General features: G+C 45.7%; 1 protein-coding gene across 4 annotated transcripts; it reads left to right on the top strand.

The window, feature by feature from the left end:
• The first annotated feature begins 719 nt into the window (after positions 1-719).
• Positions 720-21,554, top strand: LOC115559024 (protein mono-ADP-ribosyltransferase PARP6). Of its 4 annotated transcripts, none has more exons than XM_030377633.1 (23): positions 720-1,003; positions 2,493-2,650; positions 3,741-3,818; positions 4,871-4,965; positions 5,362-5,422; positions 5,837-5,927; positions 6,299-6,365; positions 6,616-6,765; positions 7,865-8,015; positions 9,725-9,778; positions 10,550-10,645; positions 10,943-11,035; positions 11,591-11,716; positions 12,232-12,297; positions 12,602-12,669; positions 13,007-13,055; positions 13,440-13,552; positions 14,949-15,021; positions 17,158-17,227; positions 17,935-18,014; positions 18,418-18,499; positions 18,649-18,733; positions 19,314-21,554. In XM_030377633.1, the coding sequence occupies exons 2-23, from the start codon at positions 2,648-2,650 to the stop codon at positions 19,414-19,416; spliced, it is 1,854 nt and encodes a 617-aa protein (XP_030233493.1). In that variant the 5' UTR covers positions 720-1,003; positions 2,493-2,647; the 3' UTR covers positions 19,417-21,554. The 4 variants fall into 4 exon arrangements, with proteins under 4 accessions (XP_030233493.1, XP_030233492.1, XP_030233491.1 ...); XM_030377632.1 differs by having other exon boundaries at positions 11,591-11,734; XM_030377631.1 differs by having other exon boundaries at positions 9,647-9,778.
• Positions 21,555-22,208: the final 654 nt, after the last annotated feature.

Genomic DNA, 22,208 nt, shown 5'->3' with positions numbered 1-22,208 from the left:
TGTCAAGTCAAGTGACAGAATATAAGTGATGGCAATTGTACAGTTCTAGAGATCTTACATTTTGGTTTTACGATTGCTACGATTGTCTTCTGAGACAAACGACTTTGTAGATCAAATTGTAAAGTTATCTTCTTTGAAAGGTGCAGGTAATTATAGAGAAAGATCAGTCAAATGGCCTTAACACTGTATTTCTGTTAAAACCAAACGATCCTCATTAAGGGAGAGTAGCAATAAAAATATATATTATCATTTATATATTTCAATAATATTTTATTATATTTTTAGTTAAAAATACTTCATGACTGTAAGGCTCCCCAACCCATGTGTCAATACTCAATAGGCATTATTCTATATACATTATCTTATTATCATATAATATGAAATATTATGCTTTCCTTTGAAGCATAAATATTAACAGACATCAGTACAACTGCACACAAAATCCCATGCACACAAACATGCACACACACACACACACACACACACACACACACACACACACACACACACACACACACACACACACACACACACACACACAAACACAAGCACATGCACACGCACACGCACACACACACACACACACACACACACACACACATGCCCATACACAGGCATAAACACACATTCATTGTCCTCCATGTTTTTCTCTCATCCCTGTCAGCAGCAGCAGCAGCAGTCAGCTGCAGGGTCACATGACTGGCTGACTGCTCGCACTGAGCATGCTCAGTCCCCTCTGTGTTGTCAGGGAGAATATAAGACAGCGGTCGGAGCAGAGATCTCCAATAGATAAACACACGGACACACACACACCGGCCGGCAGCACACAGACTCAACCAGACTCAGCTATCAAGGGGGGAATGTGGATACTGTGTTTTTGATGAGCATTTCAAAGGGAGCGTTTTGGTTCTATTGTGTTATTCAGTGTGAGAGCGGCCGTTGGTAGAGCAGGAGGAGGATAAGGAGGAAGGCAAGGACAGCATCCTCTCCATCGCGGATGACGGTAGGTCTGACGGGGGGGGCATGGCCGGGTGGGGGGGGGGGGGGGGGGGTCTATCTAGCTAGCATCTCTGTGCGAGGCTGTTAATATATGGCGGGTAGCCCCCCCCCCCCCCCCCCCCTCTGTAATGGTATGTGAGGCGAGCGGGGTATGGAGACAGGAGGAGGGGGAGGGACGGGGGAGGATGGTGCGTGTGTCGGTGTGTCGGTGTCGGTGTCGGTGGTGGTGGTGGGGGGGGGGGGGGGGGGGAGTTCTCCGGTGGGTCGTGCTAGCAAACCACCGCGGGAGAACAAGGGAGAGCCGAACAGGTCGTGGTGGGGATCTGATCCTTGCTGTGCTGAGTTGTAATGCAGTGTGTGGACCTGTGTGATGTCCATCCCTCATCAGGAGAGCCAGGCTGAAGCAGTGGGAGACGCGCGGTCCCGATATGGTCCAGGAAAACGGCTCGCATTTAGGCATAAACTAACTTGGCAGTCTCCGTGTCGCAGAGGGGGGGGGAAATGAATAATAGATTTGAGGATAAACTATTATTTAGTTGACCTATATGGGGCACACACACAGGATGGCTCCTCGGTGGTTTGTTGTCTTCTCCGTGTTGTCACCTGGGTTATACAATGAAGACTATTGTTAATATTCTGAATGCATATTCGAGGACATTGGTTGATGCTTCCTCATTTATAGCCATGAAGCATTGCATAAGAATAAATGTCTTTATAATATCAATGTACAATCAGGTCATGCCTGCTACTTTGTTTAAAACAGCTTTGATTTATATATACGTTGCTGGGAGTATAATAAACAGTATGGGATGTGATTTGTTGATTAGCTGGGATCTGATAAAGGCCCTATTAATGTTCACAGCTATTTCCTTTATAGATCTTGATTTTGCAGTAAGGTATAAATAAAGTCATCATTTATACCTTAGGTTCTATACTATCCCTTCACAAAATGACACATATTTTAGATTCCGTTGAGGCATCCATATCCATCCCTTATACGTGTTATATTGCGCTAAAACGTTCAATTCCAAGGCCGACGGCCTGGGACTTTATTATGAGGCGGTTCAATGACACCTGCTCAGACCTTGGGAGAAAGGCTGGTCCGAAACACTCTAGCAGTAGCAAGGTGCTGGCTACACGGTCCGCCTCTAACCTCTCAGCACCAGTTGATCAGGCAGAGATGAGCGGATACGTGCTGAAATGTCCACCGTTCAACCAGGGCTGCTGCTTACCCAGTGTTCTGCACATAAAGCCTCTCTCCCACACACTTTCTCTCCTTAGTGATTAATGCCACTCTGACAGAAGGCAGGGAGGCTGTTGCTAGGATACATGGCAAGGTGGAGTGCAGGCGATTAAAAGACGAAAGAAAAAACAAGCACGGAGACAAAAACACACACACACGACGGCACTGAGGGAGGGTCTTCCCATATTTGTTGAATTGATCTTCACATCGTCTTTTATTTGTTTACATTTGAAAAAAACGTTTGATTCAGGTTCACCCGGGGGCTGTTGGAGGATGATGACGAGTGCCTGAGAGAGCCGTGTGTTTCTGTCTGCTCTTCGCTTCCCTCGACTCGCTCGGCTACGATGGACCACAGTGGGGAGAGACCGAACCTGTTCTGAGATAGCCCTATGAACCGCAGACCAAATGGTAGGAACAACTGGAAAATGCTGTGCTCTTATTTCTCACCCATCTGTAATTACTCGTGTGACCCAATCAGTGGTCTATTGCCGGTTTTATTCAGATCAATACCGTGATTTGGCTACAGGTCCTCAGCAGCCAGAGCAGCTTAGGGCCGTCTTGTCAAAGACAGGAGCAAGTCTGATGGAGCAGGCTGATGGCTTAACCATGAATCTACAACACTAGCCACAGGCTATCATCAGCATCAACTGTGGTTATATGGACTTAATAATAAATAATACAAACTGTTAATATTAGAATAATAATAGTAGCTAACTACATCCAAAAGATGGGATTAAATTGTCCTGATTATTACCCTTCTAATAATCTACAAGCTTTGCAGGGCTGTATGATGTCTGGATCTGTCTAAATATAATAGTATTCTGCTAAAGCCCTGAAGCCTTGCTAAAAATACAGCGGCTGAATGGCGGTTTTAATTTCAGAAATTGATGATTGATCTTTTTTTTTTTTTAAGCCAACAACCAGTTTATTGATTTTTTTTAAAAGCACTTCATGATAGAATTTTAATAGTGCGCCGTCCGTTTGGAAACGCTCCAGGTATTTATCCTCCCCGGTCCTATCAGGTGCTTTTGATGCTATAAAAAGCGTAGTTCTGAAGCCATGAAACGGGAGGCCAAATGGACAGATGGAGGGAAGAAAGGCCGGGATGAAGAGCGAGAATAGACTAAAACAGGGTCCTGCATCCTCCTGATCGCAGCATAATGAGGGTGACCACTGTGTGTGTGTGTGTGTGTGTGTGTGTGTGTGTGTGTGTGTGTGTGTGTGTGTGTGTGTGTGTGTGTGCACGTGTATATGTGTTTGTGTGTGCGTCTGTTTTTCGTGTGCACGTGTATGTGTGTCTGTTTGTGTGTGTGTGTGTTTGTGTTTGTGCGGACGTGCGTGTATGTGTTGACGTTTTTATGGGTTGGTGTGTGTCTGTGTATGTGTGTTTGTGTGTGTCTGTGTGCGTATATTTGTGTGTGTGTGTCTGTGTGCGTATATTTGTGTGTGTGTGTGTGTGTGTGTGTCTGTGCGTGCGTGTGTGTGTGTGGCCTGGCAGGATATCAAAGGCCAGTGCTGGACAGACGAGGAGTCTGACGGGGAGAACGAGTCGGAGCAGTTCCTGTACGGAATCCAGGTAACCTTTAACCTCCTCCTCTACTTCCTGTTTTGACTTCCCATTGTGTTATTATGTTTTGAAATGTGTTCAGCCTCCCCTAGCTCGCTTCAACCAGCCTTAAACCACACACACACTCCACTGTCTAAATCTAGGATTATCATAACACTGTATCATGGATTTAATAAATGAATAGAAATGCTTCAACACTTTGAATAAAATAATACATTTTAACAATCGGAGTGTTTTGGTTATGACGTATTCGAATTAATATTACTATTTAATTATTTAAATCCTTTTTCTTTTAATCGCACTTAAAAACCCAAGTGGGGCTCTCATGCGAGCTGAGGTGAAGGAGTATCACGTACAATCGTTCTTATCATGTGTCGCATACATATTCCACTGTAATCTTTTGTGGTGGAACTTTCTCAGTTCCATCACTGCGGGCAACAGTAGCTCAGTGAAGCAGCACTCAAACCACCGTGTCTTATCAGGTTAAATCCTCAGCCCCAGTGCGCTACAAGATGCCATACAAGATGCTAATCTTTCGCTCATCTTGTTTCGAACACTCCTCTTCCCAATCTTGCGGCAGGGATGTAAATCCCGTTTTGCCCCTAAAGCTCATCTCCATGCACAGAGAACCCCATGAGACCACCTTATCAGAGACCGTGACAGAGGAACAGACTCCAAGCTGAGGCTAATGCTGCAGCATTCTAAGAGCTTCAGTTACACCTAGACTGTCTGTTAGATGTGCTCCCTACAATTCACATCTAACGCCAGGGCGGAAGTAGGACTCTGTATGTGTTCAGCACAACACAGACTGACAGAAATACAGAAAGATAGACATTCAGACAGACAGATACACATGGATGTATTTGTGCAACACAATCATGGCGTGTGTTTTTCGGTTCCGCTAACTGGTTGAAATGGGAGGCTGCACATGCCTGGATGTCCCCTTTGTTGGCCCCTGGGTGTGTGCGTGTCTGTCCCCTGTCTTGGCCCCTGTGTGGGCTCCTGGAGGTCTCCTGGATGTCCCATGTGGGCCCCTGGGTGATCAGTGACTGTGTCTCCAGGGGAGCTGTGCTGCTGACCTGTACCGCCACCCTCAGCTCGATGCTGACATCGAGGCCGTGAAAGATATCTACACCGACAGTGCTGTCTCCGTGAGGTAGGAACAACGCATACGCATTCATGCACACACACACGCACACACATACGCACACATACGCACACATATGAAAACAGACATGCACACATGCAATAAAGAAAACATGGTTTCATGTTAGATTCAAAAGTTGCTCTCAGAGTGGTATTACACATACAGCGAAACACACACTCTGCACACTCTGAGGAAAGCAAATTTTGAGTAAATGTTACATTCAATACAATAGTTTCCAGATCTAAATCAAATCAGACCCCCATCCTGAGCAAACTGAGAGCGAGAAAAGAAGAGCATTTATCTCTCCCTCTTGAATGGCGATCGTTGGATCCACAAACAGCGGGGTGCGCAGCCATGTGAGCGGTCTTGTTATCTATGATGAATGTGTTTCCACCGTCCTAACAGGGAGTATGGCACCATCGATGACGTGGACATTGATCTCCAAATCAACATCGGTTTCTTAGACGTGAGTGGATATTTTGGATTTTTCGTTTGCCCCTGTGTTGTAGTGGCAGGTGCCTGTTTGATGCTTAGTCTATAATTAGAACGTTGAATAACACATAATTTACCAAATTGGATCCCTTCAAATGTCTATGTTTTATTTCTCAAACCTGTAGGTGTATTTTAGAGTTTTGAACGTGGAACACACACTATGTATTTAAAAAATGCAGTAAGGAGTTTTCATGCGCGTGTGCATGTGTTTTTGTGTGTGTATGTGTTTGTGTATGTGTGTTTATGTGTACGTCTGTGTGTGCGTCTGTATGTGTATGTGTGCATCTGTCTTTCTGGTTGTGTGTGTGTGTGTGTGTGTCTGTGTATGTGTATGTGTGTGTGTCTGTGTGTGTGTTTGTGTGTGCGTGGGTGTCTCCATCAAACTCAGGAGGAGGTTGCTACAGCCTGGAAGGTGATCAGGACAGAGCCTATTATTCTGAGACTGCGTTTCTCTCTGTCTCAGTACCTCGATGGACCAGGTGAGTCGACCACTCTGTCAATCTTCTGGAACAGAACCCTCAGAGAGAGAAAGTTAGGAGGAAGGAGGCTCTCGTTTAGCTATTTGACTTCCTGTCTGCCTGTAGGCCTCCTTGACCAAGATGACCTGCTCCTTACTGACTCGTCACATCAGTTGCTCTGAACAAAAGCTACATGACTAAATACTAGTAAATAATGATAATAATATGAGTCGTGATAACAGTAAAAAGATAGTGTGATACTGTCAGAGAGTAGGAAGAGAAATAGATATGAAGCAAAATAGTTAAATAAAAGGCTATCTCTAGGTACCTGCCATGGGCAATTCTGAATAGTGTGTGGATATTACACATGAACTTTGTATGTTTGTTCTCAGAGCCGTCTGTGGAGGTGTTCCAGCCCTCCAACAAAGAGGGCTTCAGTCTTGGCCTTCAGCTGAAGAAGTGGGTGCTCATCTCCTCCTCCTGTCCGAACCTGTTAGGTTCACAGTTCAACCATACAAGACTAAGATTGTTTAACGGCTTCTCCCTAAGTTGCATATATTCTATCCCCTAAGTGAGGAGAAACATGTCGTCACATGTCATGCTTACAATATCATCAGTATATGGTTCAGAAAACATTTAATTTTTCTGTACATTTTTGGAAGAATGTCTTCTTCGTTGTGCATGACTTTGTGGTGGGGTTTCTCTCCAGGATCCTGAGCACCTTCACCTCCCAGCAGTGGAAACACCTCAGCAACGAGTTCTTGAAGGCCCAGCAGGAGAAGAGACACAGCTGGTTCAAAGCTGGAGGAACCATCAAGAAGTTCAGAGCGGGCCTCAGCATCTTCTCCCCCATCCCCAAGTAGGACTCCCTTTCTCGCTCTCTCTCTCTCACTCTCACTCTCTCTCTCTCTCTCTCTCTCTCTCTCTCTCTCTCTCTCTCTCTCTCTCTCTCTCTCTCTCTCTCTCCCTCCCTCCCTCCCCCCCTCCCTCCCTCCCTCCCTCCCTCCCTCTCCTTCTCCCTCTCCCTCTCGGCCCGCTCTCTTCGCCTCGCTCTCTCCCCCTCTCTCACGCTCTGCCCCTCTCTCTCACTCTTGGCCTACTCCTTCTGCTCTCTCTTCTATCTCTTTCTATTTCTGGGTGAAAGACATGCCCTTAAGGCTATACTATACGAGATCAGATGTACTTCAATACTAATTAAATAAGATATAAGATGAAAGTGAGTAAATCTTTATTCTAAGGTTTGAGGGCATTTCCACTGCGGAAACATCACTTTGGTTCGGCCTTATTTGAAACCCTGAATGTTTGAAGAATAAAACTCGTCCGACCGTGGCTAAAGCGATCCGGGGACTCTGGCTCCAAATCCAATTTGCTCGGTAGATGTCCGTGATGGGACGTCTCCCAGAGTGGGGTCACAGACGGCGCCACCCTAATGAGTACAGAGGAAGTTCAGAGGAAGTAGCCTGGCCATTTGAAGCTCCAGATAGATTTTGTATAATGCATCATCTCAAATAGTTCTCCGCCAAAGTGACGGGTCAGTTTAACGAGCGTAGATTGAAATAGTCTGTTCACGATTTCCCGTCGAAGCAACGTCCTTCGTTAAAACAGAAATAGATTTGGTTTGCGGGACGTTGTCAAATGTTGTCAGAACACACATCACGCTCATTCGAGCAAGGCAGGCAAAAGCAAACTAGAAAACACTCTGGAAAGTGTTTTTAGTCCGAACTATGACATGACGCTTGTATTAACGATATAATTCCCCCGTATAACGGAACATTTTAGCCAAATCAAACTTTTTTTCCCACCACCCTCACCCTGTGCTCCATCTCCCTAACACCACCCTCACTGCGCTGTGCTCCCGCCTCTATAACACCACCCGCCCCACCCTGACCAAGCTGTCCTCCCATTCCCCTAACACCACCTGCCCCACCCTCATCGCCCTATGCTCCGTCTCCTTGCAGGTCGCCCAGCTTCCCCCTGATCCAGGACACGGTGCTGAAGGGCAAACTGAGCGTCCCGGAGCTCAGAGTGACCCGGCTCATGAACCGCTCCATCTCCTGCACCATGAAGAACCCTAAAGGAGAGCTGTTCAGCTACCCGCCCAGCAGCCAGGTCAGAAACTCCACCTGCAGCCGCTCCACCCAAACCACCGCTATGGGGCTTCACCAACGGCTACCACTAGAGCAATGGTTCTCAAACTCTTTCTATTAGTGTACCCCCTCTAAGATATTTTTTCAGCCGAGTACCCCTATACCGGCACAAAACATGTTTGGGAGATTTCTTTTTTAATAACATAAATTATGTATGCGTTCTAGTTGACAGTGTAGACATTAAAAGGGTGAAAATACTTGGCCTGTTCTCCATGCAACTGCTGGCTAATTCCTCACCTCAAAAGAAGCCCAACGCAGGGGAGAGTCAGAGCACGTAGAGCTGGATCCCATTCAAATATATTCCTCCTGAAACCGACGACATTTTGGGGTTTCTGGATCCATCCTTTATTTTCACCGATTTTCTTTTTCATGGGTCCAAAGTACCCCTAGGGATACGCGTACCCCCATTCGAGAACCACTGCTCTCACTGATTCAAAGGAATATATAGTACATCTCCGTCTAGCCATCGAGGAGAACTCGTTTAAGCGACTTACAAGTGAGGCTGAGGATAATCTAAAAAAATAAATCGAGAATAAAGTTATCCAATACTTGAAGATACTTACACCACATTTTTATGCAAACAAATATTTTCCCCGTAATGTTATTATTTTGCTACTTCTTTTTACCTCTGACTTTTTAGGTGTTTATTGTGAAATGCAAGTAGGAATTATTCCCCAGAATGTACTAAATGTTGTTCCATCTGGAGAGCAGATGTATTGTTGTTAGTTGTTGTGGTTTATTTAATTGGTTTGTACTCATAATGTGTGATCATAACATAATATAATCCAATGGCAGCTTCGTTAATGTTTCATTTTTAAGTTATTCATTTCACACCCTATGAGAAGTCCTTCTTTACAACCAAGCAGGTGTGAGGGGCCGTTATCAAACATTGTCACAACACACATCTCACCCGAGCAGGGACATGCAGCCAACAGCAAACTAGCACACTTCGATGAAGCAGACCCCTTATGTTTGGAGACTTTCCTTCTTTTACTGTATAATATGAGTAAAGTATAACACAGAAATGTCCGCCAGGATTCTGTGAGACCCAATGAGAACCCTTTACAGACCACCAAACATCTCATCCAAACCACTGATATTTATGTCGGTCACATATATATCAAAATCATTGAAACATTTATGGAGCAAAACAAAATAAGGACTTGTCTCCCTTATCGTAAACTCCTTATAGAGGCTCTTCACGTGCTTCTCATTCTGTGTTCCCGCTCCCCCTCCCAGTTGTACCCACGGTTAAAGATGCAGTGTGTAAGCCTGAGCATCATCTAGCGTCACTCCCTATGTAGAAATAAAGGGCTCATTCTAAGGTAGCAATTACGCAACAATTCCTATTTTCATGGGATTATACATTTATTAAAAATCATATTCCATTTCTGCCAAGTCCGTTCCACTATCTGACTCTCAATCCTACACACTGCCCCTTTAACCCCTTGTGGTGATGTTGTCCTCTGCTCCTCTCTTCCTCCACCGGCCTCCACCCTTCACCCCCTCTCCCTCCACCCTCCTCTCCCTCCACCCGAGCAAGCCTCAGTGGAGCGGTTTCCCATAATGCCTTGTCTCCACTTGACCCATCAGACCGTGGCTGTCCCGGCGGCCAGAGCCCCAGCGCAGATCACCACCCGGCAGCTGATTGAACTGTTTTTCTCATCCCAGGCCGGCGGCCACTGCAAGAACATCCCCACCCTGGAATATGGCTTCTTAGTGCAGGTAACGCCTCCTTAACGCCACTAGGGGGCGCAGTGTGGCAGTCCCTGCACGCTTTTACATTTTTGTTTTTAATGCGTTCTCGCCTCCATTTTGTTTTAATTTTGGTGCAGGGCTTTGCTGTTGTCTCCACTCACTATGAATAGATTTAAGGGGGTGTAGCCCGCATGTTTAATCTATGTTACCTGGGAACCCAAAATGGGTTAACTCTTGCAAAAGCATGTGTTTAACCAATAGAGGATCATTTGAGTCCATATTTACATCTTATCCAAACGTGTGCATTTCTTTAGAGATTTGGGCCATGATCAATCTTTAACACTCCAATGTAACAGACGACTACATCAGATTTAATCTAAAATAGGTTGTTTTCCTTCAAAACCTATGGATTTATAATCCATTACGGTGATATCAGAACCGTTGTGTATGTAAAAATGTCCTGTGACAGATTGAATACGATCCCTTGTTGTTGTTATATACATATATAACCATTATATTGTCATCATAATCATCTTTAAATATTCCAGAGGTTAAGGAGGGAACGTAAAAGCACGAGTCAGACATCTGTTGGATATGCAGCCGTAGATTTTATAGCCTGCAGTTAAACACAAGTATTAAGCGTAAATAGAACCCTTTCGTTCCCCCCATCATCACCGCTTAATGACTTGGTGCCACAACAACGTTCACTCATTTACATACGGCCCACTTTGGGTTTAGAGCTGTCATGTCCGCTGCGTTGGGGCTGTGAAGGAAACCAGTGTGTTTGTTTCCCTATAGATAATGAAGTACTCGGAGCAGAGGATTCCCACGCTCAACGAGTACTGCGTGGTGTGTGACGAACAGCACGTCTTCCAGAACGGGTCCATGCTGAAGGTACGCTCATGGAAAAGCACTTATAAACGCTGTTTCTGATATGTTCTCATTTTGATTTATGAACATACTATTGAAGATGCTAAACTGACATGCGTGTGTGTGCATGTATGTGTGTGTTTATGTGTGTGTGTGTGTGTGTGTGTGTGTGTGTGTGTGTGTGTGTGTGTGTGTGTGTGTGTGTGTGTGTGTGTGTGTGTGTGTGTGTGCATGTGTGTATGTGTATGTGTGTGCGTGCATCTGTGTCTGTACATGTGTGTGTGTGTACATGCGGGCGTGCGTGTGTGTGTGTGTGTGTAGCCTGCTGTCTGTACCAGGGAACTGTGTGTGTTCTCCTTCTACACGCTGGGTGTGATGTCCGGGGCTGCTGAGGAGGTCGCCACTGGGGCAGAGGTGAGGACATCACGATGGGTTTTAAATGACTAGGAGCCATGATGAAGAAACCATCCTTCCATCCACCCATCCGCCCACGCATCCATTAATTCCTCCCTCCGATCCATCTTCTGACATATATCTGACGTAAATTAACGTCAGGACCACAGATTCGCTCCCCTGCTTCCCCCGGAGACTTAAGACTCAGTTGTTCAGAGTTCACCTGGACTCTGCATAGCCCAATCCCCTACCCCCCACCACCCCTTCTCCTCCCCTACTCTCCTAAAAAGACCGCTCTTACACAATCATTGTATGTTGGTCATCCTGGCACTTACAAATAGTACTTAGCATCATATAGCATCTTATCCTAGCTATCTTTGTTGTGTACGGGGAATGGGTTAATTAAGCAGATGTACTTCGCTTGTACATCGATTGTAAGTCGCTTTGGATAAAAGCGTCTGCTAAATGTCCTGAATGTAAATGGAATGTAAATGTACACTGCTCCTGAAAAGATCATGATGTTTAACGTGGCTCATGTGTTCGTACATACTGAGGATGTTCTCTGTGGATGTGCAGGTGGTTGACCTTCTGGTGGCCATGTGCAGAGCTGCTCTGGAGTCTCCTCGTAAGAGCATCATCTTCGAGCCCTACCCCTCCGTGGTCGACCCCAATGACCCCAAGACTCTGGCCTTCAACCCAAAGGTCATATCAACAACAACAGTAATAACCATATACATTTAAACAGTGCAACTGCTCTTTGAAAACCCAGAGTCTGCTAAGTGCTTAAAGGTGTCAGGCTCAATGAAGCACAAGCTTTGTCTGAGAGGTTAGGGTAGAAGGTGTAGTCTGGTTTTCATGGAGTGGAAATGTAGTTTGATGAGAAAAAACTAATGCAACCTATATTTATTTGTTGGGGTGTTTTGGACGCTTCAATGCTCTCTCTCTCTCTCTCTCTCTCTCTCTCTCTCTCTCTGTCTCTGTCTCTGTCTCTCTCTCTCTCTCTCTCTCTCTCTCTCTCTCTCTCTCTCTCTCTCTCTCTCACTCTCTCACTCTCTCACTCTCTCACTCTCCTGCTCTTCCTCTCTCTTTCTCTCCCCTCTCTCTCTCTCTCTCTCTCTCTCTCTCTCTCTCTCTCTCTCTCTCTCTCTCTCTCTCTCTCTCTCTCTCTGTTTGTTTGCACCCCTCCATTCTTGGTTCCCCTCCCTGCCTTCTAACAGAAGAAGAACTACGAGAGGCTGCAGAAAGCCCTGGACAGCGTCATGTCCATCCGAGAGATGACCCAGGTAACCCCACACACTTCATACACCAGGTCTATAGTCTATGACCGCTGCTGTGTTGTATCACTCAACGGTGATGGGGACAGTTCAGTAGGAGGGGTTAGTTGTCAGCCCTTAATATTGAGCATTCGCTTTTTTAACTATATGGCCATTTTTCTGAAGCAGCGATTTTGGGTATAGCAATGTGCGTGTGTGGGTCTGTGTGTGTGTGTGTGTGTGTGTGTGTGTGTGTGTGTGTGTGTGTGTGTGTGTGTGTGTGTGTGTGTGTGTGTGTGTGTGTGTGTGTGTGTGTGTGTGTGTGTTTCCGCAGGGCTCCTATCTGGAGATCAAGAAGCAGATGGATAAGCTGGACCCTCTGGCCCACCCCCTGCTGCAGTGGTGAGTTGAGAACAAATCCAGACTGCATGGAGAACCTTGCCCCTGGAGAACCTAACCCCTGGAGAACCTAACCCCTGGAGAACCTAACCCCTGGAGAACCTTACCCCTGGAGAAGATCCTCAAGAACAAATCCAGACTGCATAAATTAAGAAATGGGATTCATTCTAAAGATGAACCAGCTGCAATTTGTCTGAAAGCTGTTTAAACAAGAAGCACGTTGGTGGCATGTCGAAAACTGGCCGGAGTAATGCTGAGGGGTCAGCCGGTAAAGTTCAACCTGACATTGTGAAGATGCCCTCTGCATGTGGTTCATCTGTCTCCTCCCCATCTCCTGCAGGATCATCTCCAGTAACAGGTCCCACATCGTCAAGCTGCCCCTCAGTCGGGTAAGATCAGATCAAATTAGTAAGAGTTGAGATACGGTGACACGATGTATGAGTTATTAGGTTATTCAGTTAGTGATCCCCCAAATCGAGTCATCTGGGCAGCATAGAGAGCCACTGGTACGATGGCTGACTGAGCAATTTCTCTCTCTCGCTTTCTGTCTGTCTTTCTCCTTCTCTCTCTCTCTCTCTCTCTCTCTCTCTCTCTCTCTCTCTCTCTCTCTCTCTCTCTCTCTCCCTCTCCCCCTCCCCCTCTCTCACTCACTCACTCACTCTCTCTCTCTCTCTCTCTCTCTCTCTCTCTCTCTCTCTCTCTCTCTCTCTCTCTCTCTCTCTCTCTCTCTCTCTCTCTCTCTCTCTCTCTCTCTCTCTCTCTCTCTCTCACAGCAACTCAAGTTCATGCACACCTCCCACCAGTTCCTGCTCCTCAGCAGCCCTCCGGCCAAGGAGGCTCGCTTCCGCACGGCCAAGAAGCTGTACGGGAGCACCTTCGCCTTCCAGTGAGTCTCACCCCCCCCTGTCTCACTCTCTCTCCGTCTCACTCTCACCTCTCACTACTGTTCTATTTGCAACCGAATATATTGAATTTGTCAGGAAACACCCTACAGATTATAGATCTACAGAGTTCTCGATATTATTATTCTCTTCTTTTATACTATGAAGAAGTTAGTATTTTGGGCAGAAGTCCATGGCCTTGAATTCAGTCGCCTGTGAACTGATGATGGAGTCTGGAGGTTTGTCATGTTATAGATGTAGCATAACATAACATATTATAGGACCATGTGGTTTGACGGGCCAGGTTACAGAGTGTGAGGAGAGTGGATCACTCTCAACACTAAACTCCTAATACTCACCAGAGCATGGCCTTCTGAAGTTAATGGAGTAATCTAAGAGCACTGCCATAACAACGCTGTATGATATAATAGTTATAGGTACGGCATCTGGTTGAACAGCCAGGGAAGATGGTTTACGCACACATACAAACACGCACACGCACTCACACACACAAAGACACACATGCAAAGACACACACACACACACAGACAAACATATGCACAGACACAGACACACAGACACATGCCAAGACACACAAACGCACACACACACAGACATACTCAGAGACACACACACATACACAGACACACACAGACACACATAGACACACACACACTCTATTCATGTTATTTTTAGAATAACGCTGTGGACGGGAGCTGAAGCGTGATGGTGCTTGTGTTGTTTGTACTTACATAAGGCATCCATTTTTAGACAAATGAGAACTGATGTTGCACAAAACCAGTGTGAACTAAAATAACCTTCATACATACTTAAAAGAGGAGAGAATATATACAGTGATTTAGCGGAGAGAAGGATTGTTAAGTGACATGTCTAAAGAATAGTGTTCTTTTATTTAAAGCGGCGCTTAGTCACTTTTTAATGCACGTTTTTCCTTCTGTTCAATTGTGTGTGACTAAATGTTGGTAGAGTGGATCCATCCACCAATCGGCCCACCCAGAGGGGCTTGCTGGACAATTCTGATTGGTCTGTGCTGACCAATGACGATTCCCACCATTGGTCAGCACAGACCAATTAGGATTTGACGTCAAAACAAATATTAAGTAAAAAATACCATGGAAGTCTAACTTAGTTTTTTGTTTAATGAGAAACAATACAAATAGAAAATACCTCACGATCACCTGGCTTGCAGGCATATTTGCTTCCTGCTTGTTAAATTCAGATTTAAATCAACAACAAGGTATATTTTATAAAGATTAACCAGGAACAGTTGTTTTCAGTGAATCCACCACTGTACCAGTTTGAGGTCCTAGCTTCCTCCTGTAACCTCACCACCCTCTGAATTTGTATCTCTCACCCTCTTTTCCTCTACACTTGCTCTAGTGGTTCCCATATAGAGAACTGGCACTCCGTTCTGAGAAATGGACTAGTCAATGCCTCTTATACCAAACTGCAGGTATGTAGCCCGGGGCAGTTGGGTTTCTTTAAGACGCGTCTCCATTTGGATAGTGCGTGCTCCACGCAGAGCCGGCTGTCCAGCTGATCCATTTTGACAGTCAACGGGTGCCAGATTCCCTTTGTTCCATTTTGGAATTGGAGCTCCAGAAAAAGCAAGGCACACAGAAAGCTTTTTACCTCCTTACCGGTAAACTGGAAACTATTTCCTGTTTCCGGTATGAGGAACCAATGGCAGCAGCCCCACTCCTCCCACCGTGTTCCTTATATGGAGAAAAAAGGGAGGAGCCTGCCCTGCTTCCGATTCCCTCTCACCAGTAAAAAGGAAACTCCTTCCTGTTTCCTGTATGAGCAGCCAATGGCAGCAGCGCACCTCCTCCCACCATGTTCATTATATGGAACAAATGGGAGGAGCCTGCGCTGCTCCCAGACATAAGCCTACGAGGAAGCATCCTGTGTGCCCTGCTTGAGGTGCGCCAAGGGTTAACCACTCAGAGCAGGGTGTAAGGTAGATCCTAGGACACAAGGAAACAGGGATCAAGGGGCTGGCTAGTGAGTATGGAGTACGGGGGCGTTCTAGAGCACCAGTACTCGATGGTGGGGGCAGCCCCCCCCGATGGAAGGTCAGTATTCGTTGTCCTTTCTCAGTCGTCTAGAGTGAAACACCAATCATACGTTATACACTTGGTTTATTGTGTAGGATGCTTAAGGCCACAGATGTTCCCCCGATAGTCGTAAGCTTCTCAAGACTCTTGAATATTTTAGCAAAGATAAATCAGACACTGTGAAGATTGTCACAACGCGGTGGGCAGAGTGAATCGTCTGCCAAAACGTGCGTGTGCTTCAGTTACAGCTTGAGTGAGATAAATCTCAACGTTTCCAGAATAGATTACGATGTATTTTGGAGATGTTTAAACTTTCACAAACTATGAAAGTTCAGCCTTACAGATGGCTCTGTGTGCCATTTATATCTCCTCCTCTTCTCCTACGACCGTTTGAAGTCGTACCCCGTAACCTTCGATACCACCATGCTCCCTCTCATCCTCCCACCTCCTCCTTGAAGCGCTGCTCCGTCTGTCTTCAGCGTGACGCCGCTGGAGCCAAATCGCTCCCCTGTCACACAGAAACCCTGTCAGACCTTTGTTGATGTTTCCAGACACGCCGTTCCTTGAACTCCTTCCACCTTTTTCATCTCAAAATATCATCTTTGCCTCTGCCCTTTGTTCCTTCCCTGCGCGACTTGTCCTCCCCTGAACCTCCTCTCCTTCACCTTCATCGTGGACGTTCTCGCCCGCGGTCCGGACCTTCATCATCACTTTGTTCTCCTCATGTCGCCGTGTCCCCTCTCATCTCATCACACTCGGTCACGCTGTGTCTGACCACGGGCGCTCAGAACCTCTAGGACTCAGCTGTGTTTTCTTCTCGGCTTCTCCATATATTTGGTGTCGTGTGTGTCTCCTAGTGAATGTGTGAGTGTGTGTGTGGAAATGTTGGTCAAATAATATTCGTATTATTTCCTCAAACTGAACCACCCAACATAGTTTGGAAGTTTATATATTTAAACTTCAGAACAAATTGGCGTAATTCCAGTTTCTATTATTCCCAATATAAAGTATTTTCTGCCTTGCGAGCAGCAAACAGACACTGGCTTTCAAAGCCGTCACCCTTCATTGTTGATGCATAATTTGTTCTTAATCTCCAGTCTGTCTTGCCGTCTTTAACAACTGGTGACGGTTGAATTAATTGCCAGCGTGGTTCACTTCCGGACACTGATGGAGTTCTGCGGAACCGAAGGGAAGTGTCTGTTTGCCGTTGGCCTGACGGATATACTCACTTGGTATTTGTGAGTGGGAGGAGGAAAACATGGCTGCTCTTGTTCGTTTTATTGGAGGATGTCAGTGCCAGCTTATATGAGGGGAAAAAACATTGAGTGATGCAGACCATGTCCCTTAAAGACATTAGTGTGCAAGAACAAGCTCTGTAGTGCTCGCTACATCGGCAGAGGATTCTGTACTCATACTATATGACCAAGAAGTCCCTGGTGTGTGTCTGGCTGGGTCTGTGTGCGTGCGTCAGACCACCTGCTGAGCGACTCTCTAGTGACCCATGCTTCCTTCCTAATCCTTCCTAACCCAAGCTGCACGGGGCAGCCTATGGAAAGGGCATCTATCTCAGCCCGATCTCCAGCATTTCTTTTGGATACTCAGGTAGGAACTACTCTTTCCTTTTCCTTTCCCATCTGCCACTGTGTTGGTTGATTCCGCTGTGTCTGTACTTTACACTGCCTGGATGTCAAGGTGGAAGAGTCCATTTTCATATGTGGGTGTTGCATCTGCTCCGTGTTAAGTGGTGTTCAGTATTTGGGGTCGAGGCTATTCTTTTTTGGGAGGGAGGGGGGTGGTTTCTGTGTTGCCTTCCATGTCATTCAGACAGATGTGTTGTCGCCGTCTTTCCACTGGATCACTTTTGTCTGCTTTATGTCGGGGTTTTGCAACTATACAAACAACTGTTGTCCTTGTTGAATTTAAATGAGGCATTACAGACCTAAATAAACTCAGAATGTCACCAACTCAACATTTAAATACATTGTTGAGAGAGTGGATTGTATCTATCTCAATTATACAAAAGAAGTATATGTCATTGACACATTGTCACTAGCAAATACTAGTACCTATATATATACTAGTAGTATATTTATACTATATAAGTATATCTCTACTACTAGTATAGAGACTATACTATCCATTCTAGTAGTATAGTTCCTTCAAAGTCTTGTAAACCTTAACACCTGTCACATGCTATAACAGACCTGGCTCTGAGTAAGTTTCTGTGTGTAAGAATACAACTTCTCAGGTGAGTGTGCGTGGAGACGGGATGAGGTGACATTGTGTTCTCCCTCCGGTTTGTGTTGAAGGAATGGGGAAAGGACAGCACCGCATGCCCACCAAAGATGAGTTGGTGCAGCGCTACAACCGCATGAACACCATCCCACAGGTAAACACGACGCGAGATGCTGCACTATGCTAAACAAGCTACACAATGCTACGCCACACTGTTTCACAGCCAATTGTAATCGTAATATAGACTTAGACTTAGACTTAGACTTGTTTTATGTCATTCAATAAGTGCACCAGTGCACATATTAAACAAAATTTCGTCACCTTGGCTCACAGTAGAGAGGACACAGAATATAAAAAGATGGCATGAAGATATATGGCAGAATATAATAAGTGGGCCCACGTGATATAAGCATTCAATATCTTCAGGTTATCAGAGGGGGTCGTTTTTAGGCTCTTAACTTTCATTAGTGTTGGTTGTTCACTAAATGTTTGCTCTGCTTGCATTGTGATGTTTGTGTGTGAGTGAAACCGTTGACTAAACAACATCCTCTGGACAGAACGCTTCCTGTCAGCAGAGTCGCCCCATTCAATCAAGGTTCCTTCAGAGTCGAAACCTGAACTGCATCGCTCTGTGTGAAGGTAACTAGCGGCCGTGCTCAGCACACGTCAACCTAACCGTCACACACTCCTAAAAGGAAAATGATGTCCAATGGCTTTTGACACCGCCACTGCCCCTGAGCTGGCCTAACCGAGTGTGTGTCCTGTCTGTCCCTCTCTTCCTGAACCAGTGATCACGTCTAAAGACCTGCAGAAGCACGGGAACATCTGGGTGTGTCCCGTGTCTGACCATGTCTGCACGCGCTTCTTCTTCGTGTGAGTCATCCTGTAGACCTCTCCTCACGTCCTTCTCCGACCAGCAAAGCGACCTGCTGTCGTGATGGAATAAGAGGGTTCATCTCCAGCAGGGAGAAAAGCACGTTTTGAATGCTGTTATCCGATATTACAACTGTTTCGGGGATCACTTGAACATTCATAAATTGATATTATGTGACTCTCTTCCCTTGAGTTTTCTGGATGATTCACTAAATAATTATTTGATTCCATGTTTAGTTTTGCACCATTAAGCTATTCATAAATCATTACAGATATTGACTGTACATTTTGATAATCATGACAACAATGTAAGCAATAATACCACTACTACTACTACTACTATCACTACTGCCACTACATCTAATACTTCTACTCAGAGTAATACTTCTTCTGCTATGATAAGCTAACCTTGTGGAACTCATATCATTCCAGTAGTAAAATTAGTAATCATACCAGCGGTAGTCTAATCAACAGACGATGTGACTGCCCGATCTCCCCAGGTATGAGTTCGGCCAGGTTAGGGTTAGGGTTTGGGTTAACCCTCCAATCAACGGACGATGTATCTGTCTGATGTCCGCAGGTACGAGGACGGCCAGGTGGGCGACGCCAACATCAACACCCAGGAGCCCAAGGTCCAGAAGGAGATCATGCGTGTGATCGGGACCCAGATCTACTCTAGCTAATGGAGAGCCTCACCCCCCACAACAAGCTCCTCCCCTTCTGGCCCTCAGGAGACCCACTGGTACCCCCACACGCACGGACGGACGGACGGACAGCGTTCAGATACAGCCTCAGCCTCAGTCCCAAAAGGCTGACAGCAAATTTGTTTTTCGCAGAAACAATATATCAGACTTGTTTTTCTTGTGGTTCTCCTCTTTTGTTGTTGTTTACCTCGCCTTGTGTTGTGAGAGCTCACTCAGCTGCAGTCAGCTGCCTTCAGGCTACGCGCGTCGTTTCTTTCTCTCTGTCCAAAAAACTGTTTTGCTGTTGCCTCAGACACTCGCAGTACAACCAGAGCCTCGGCGTGGGACAGAGTTTACACACGCACACACATCCAGGTGGACGCACACAAACACACACAGACACTCACGGTGTGTGGACGTACAACAAACCTGTGGAATGACACACAAAGGAAACGATTCAGGCAGTGGGCACAAGGTCTGCTCCTCGCTCAAACATGTGTGCTCTCAAACACTGAAACACACGCACACACACACACCCACAACCCCCCCCCCCCCCCCCCACGCACACACACACAAAATGCCTTTCCTTTCAAACCTATTTTCCATTTCCTCTCCAGTTTTGTCAAAGCATCTTTTGTTCTTATATCAGCTGTGATTTCACTGATCCTTTGGTCTCTCACTCTCTCTCTCTCTCTCTCTCGCTCTCGTTCTCGCTCTCGCTCTCTCTCTCTCTCTCTCTCTCTCTCTCTCTCTCTCTCTCTCTCTCTCTCTCTCTCTCTCTCTCTCTCTTTCTCTCAATCTCTCTCTCATTTATCTTTGTGAATATCTAGTGGAAAAAGGAATCATTCCAATGCTAATGAGCGCCCTTTGTGGTCTGAATAATTGATGGTCTTACCTGCGTATAGAAGTTTGATCTCTTGATGTGTTTGCATTACCGCTCTGTTGCGTATGTTTGCTATTCTTTTGCTAATGACGACAGTCGAACCGTGCGGGTCGGAAGGCATTACCCCACTCGGCTGCACTCAACAACACAAGGAGAACCAGAACGCTGTCCCGTGCGGCGTGAATCCACCCCTTCATGTTTGGCTTTCTTGTCTTTGTTGGGAACATCGCTACTGAACGGCTCTTTGAAGCCACCGCTTCTCAAAACGGCCAGCTCAAATTTATCCAACAGTTTTGCAGTTCCAGTTCCCGTCTTCGTACGAGATGACGGTAATATTATGAAAATGAACTGAGTTGAATATCCAATCCCCTGTGAGGGGGCCCATAATGTAATTGGCTGAGACTGAGCGAGGCCCATCTTGTACAGTTACTGCAGCTCATCCAATACCTGTGTCATGTGGGTGGGTGCGAATGTCCGTGCTTCTGCGTAGTGCGTGTACGTATGTATACATGTGTGTGTATGTGTGTGTATTTGCTCAATTATAATAGACATTACACTTATTTACCATCGGCTCAGCCGGGAGAAACAGACCAGTGGATCAGACCAGTGGATCAGACCAGTACAGACCAGTCGCCATTGCCCTCGTCTCGTCTCGTCTGGATTGGACCAGTGTCGGCTGGCTGTCCTGGTTGTGGAGACGGGTTAGAGGTTGAGGAGGTGTGTGTTATGGCCAAGTGTAAATAAGGACACGGGAGACATTGTTGAATGAGGATGTTTGCCAGAAGGAGGTGCACGCATTCAGAGACTCCAGAGGGGGAACTTTAACGCCTTAGCCCCTACCCCTACAGCTAAAAGAGTTTAATCTGATGTCATGATTAATGCCTGTTTTTGTCAAGTCAATACGCCGAGAAAATATATTCCACAGTCTCTCTCTCCCTACCCCTTTCTCTCCTACATTTACATTTACATTTAGGGCATTTAGCAGACGCTTTTATCCAAACCTCTCTCTGTCATTCTCTCACTCGCCCTTCCTTACCCTTTCTATCTGCCTCCCTTCTTCTCCATCCCTCCCTCACTCGCTCCCTCCCTCTTTCTTTCTCTTTGTCTGCCTATCTTTCTGGCTCACCCTGCTGTTGTTTTGAAGATAATGATGACAATAATGGTTGTAATTATACTGATGGTAATGATAATGATGATGATGATGACGATGAAAGGTTATGATAAAAATAATAAAGACCGATTTTGCACAATTTTAGATACAGTGTGGTTTTCTTTGTTGCCAGCGAATTGTAGCCATTGTGAGTATTAGGGACGATACAGGAGTTAGGATGAGCCGTGACTGGCCTCGGACCACAGGGGGCGCTGTTTCCCCATCACTGCAAAGAGCCTCTGAATTCTCCACTCCGATGTGATCCTTTACAACCTGCCACACAACGCCAATGCGATTCAAACGGTAGGCCTATTAAAGATATCCCCATTATGAGACACATTTATAATGAAGTACACTGTGTTAATATATATCACACATAATGATGATAGATCGAAAAAAACCTGTGTTCAAATAAACAACACGCCTACTACATCTCAATGAATCAGCAACACATATTATCTTTCCAGGTTTAAATACCAACCTGTTATTTTAGTGCTGCTGTTACCGCAGTGGTGTGGTTTTACTGACTCCCAAGGTTTTAAATGTTAATTTCAGGACTAATGCATTGGAAGCCTGCATTATGGTAGACATTAAGCATGAGCCCATTTACACTAAATACCATACTCAGATCGGAACGATGGAGAAAGAGAAGAGAATAATGAAATCCTGAGGGGTCCGTGAGCAGGTCAGCCAAGGGATTAGTAGATTCGATTAGATGAGGTTGGAGATAATTACTCCTTCAGATGGTGTGTAGTTGTG

Source organism: Gadus morhua, chromosome 14 (genome assembly GCF_902167405.1).
Source record: "Gadus morhua chromosome 14, gadMor3.0, whole genome shotgun sequence".
NCBI lineage: Eukaryota > Metazoa > Chordata > Actinopteri > Gadiformes > Gadidae > Gadus > Gadus morhua.
The sequence above is the reverse complement of the archived record's forward strand: the minus strand, read 5'-3'. Positions and strand labels throughout refer to the sequence as shown.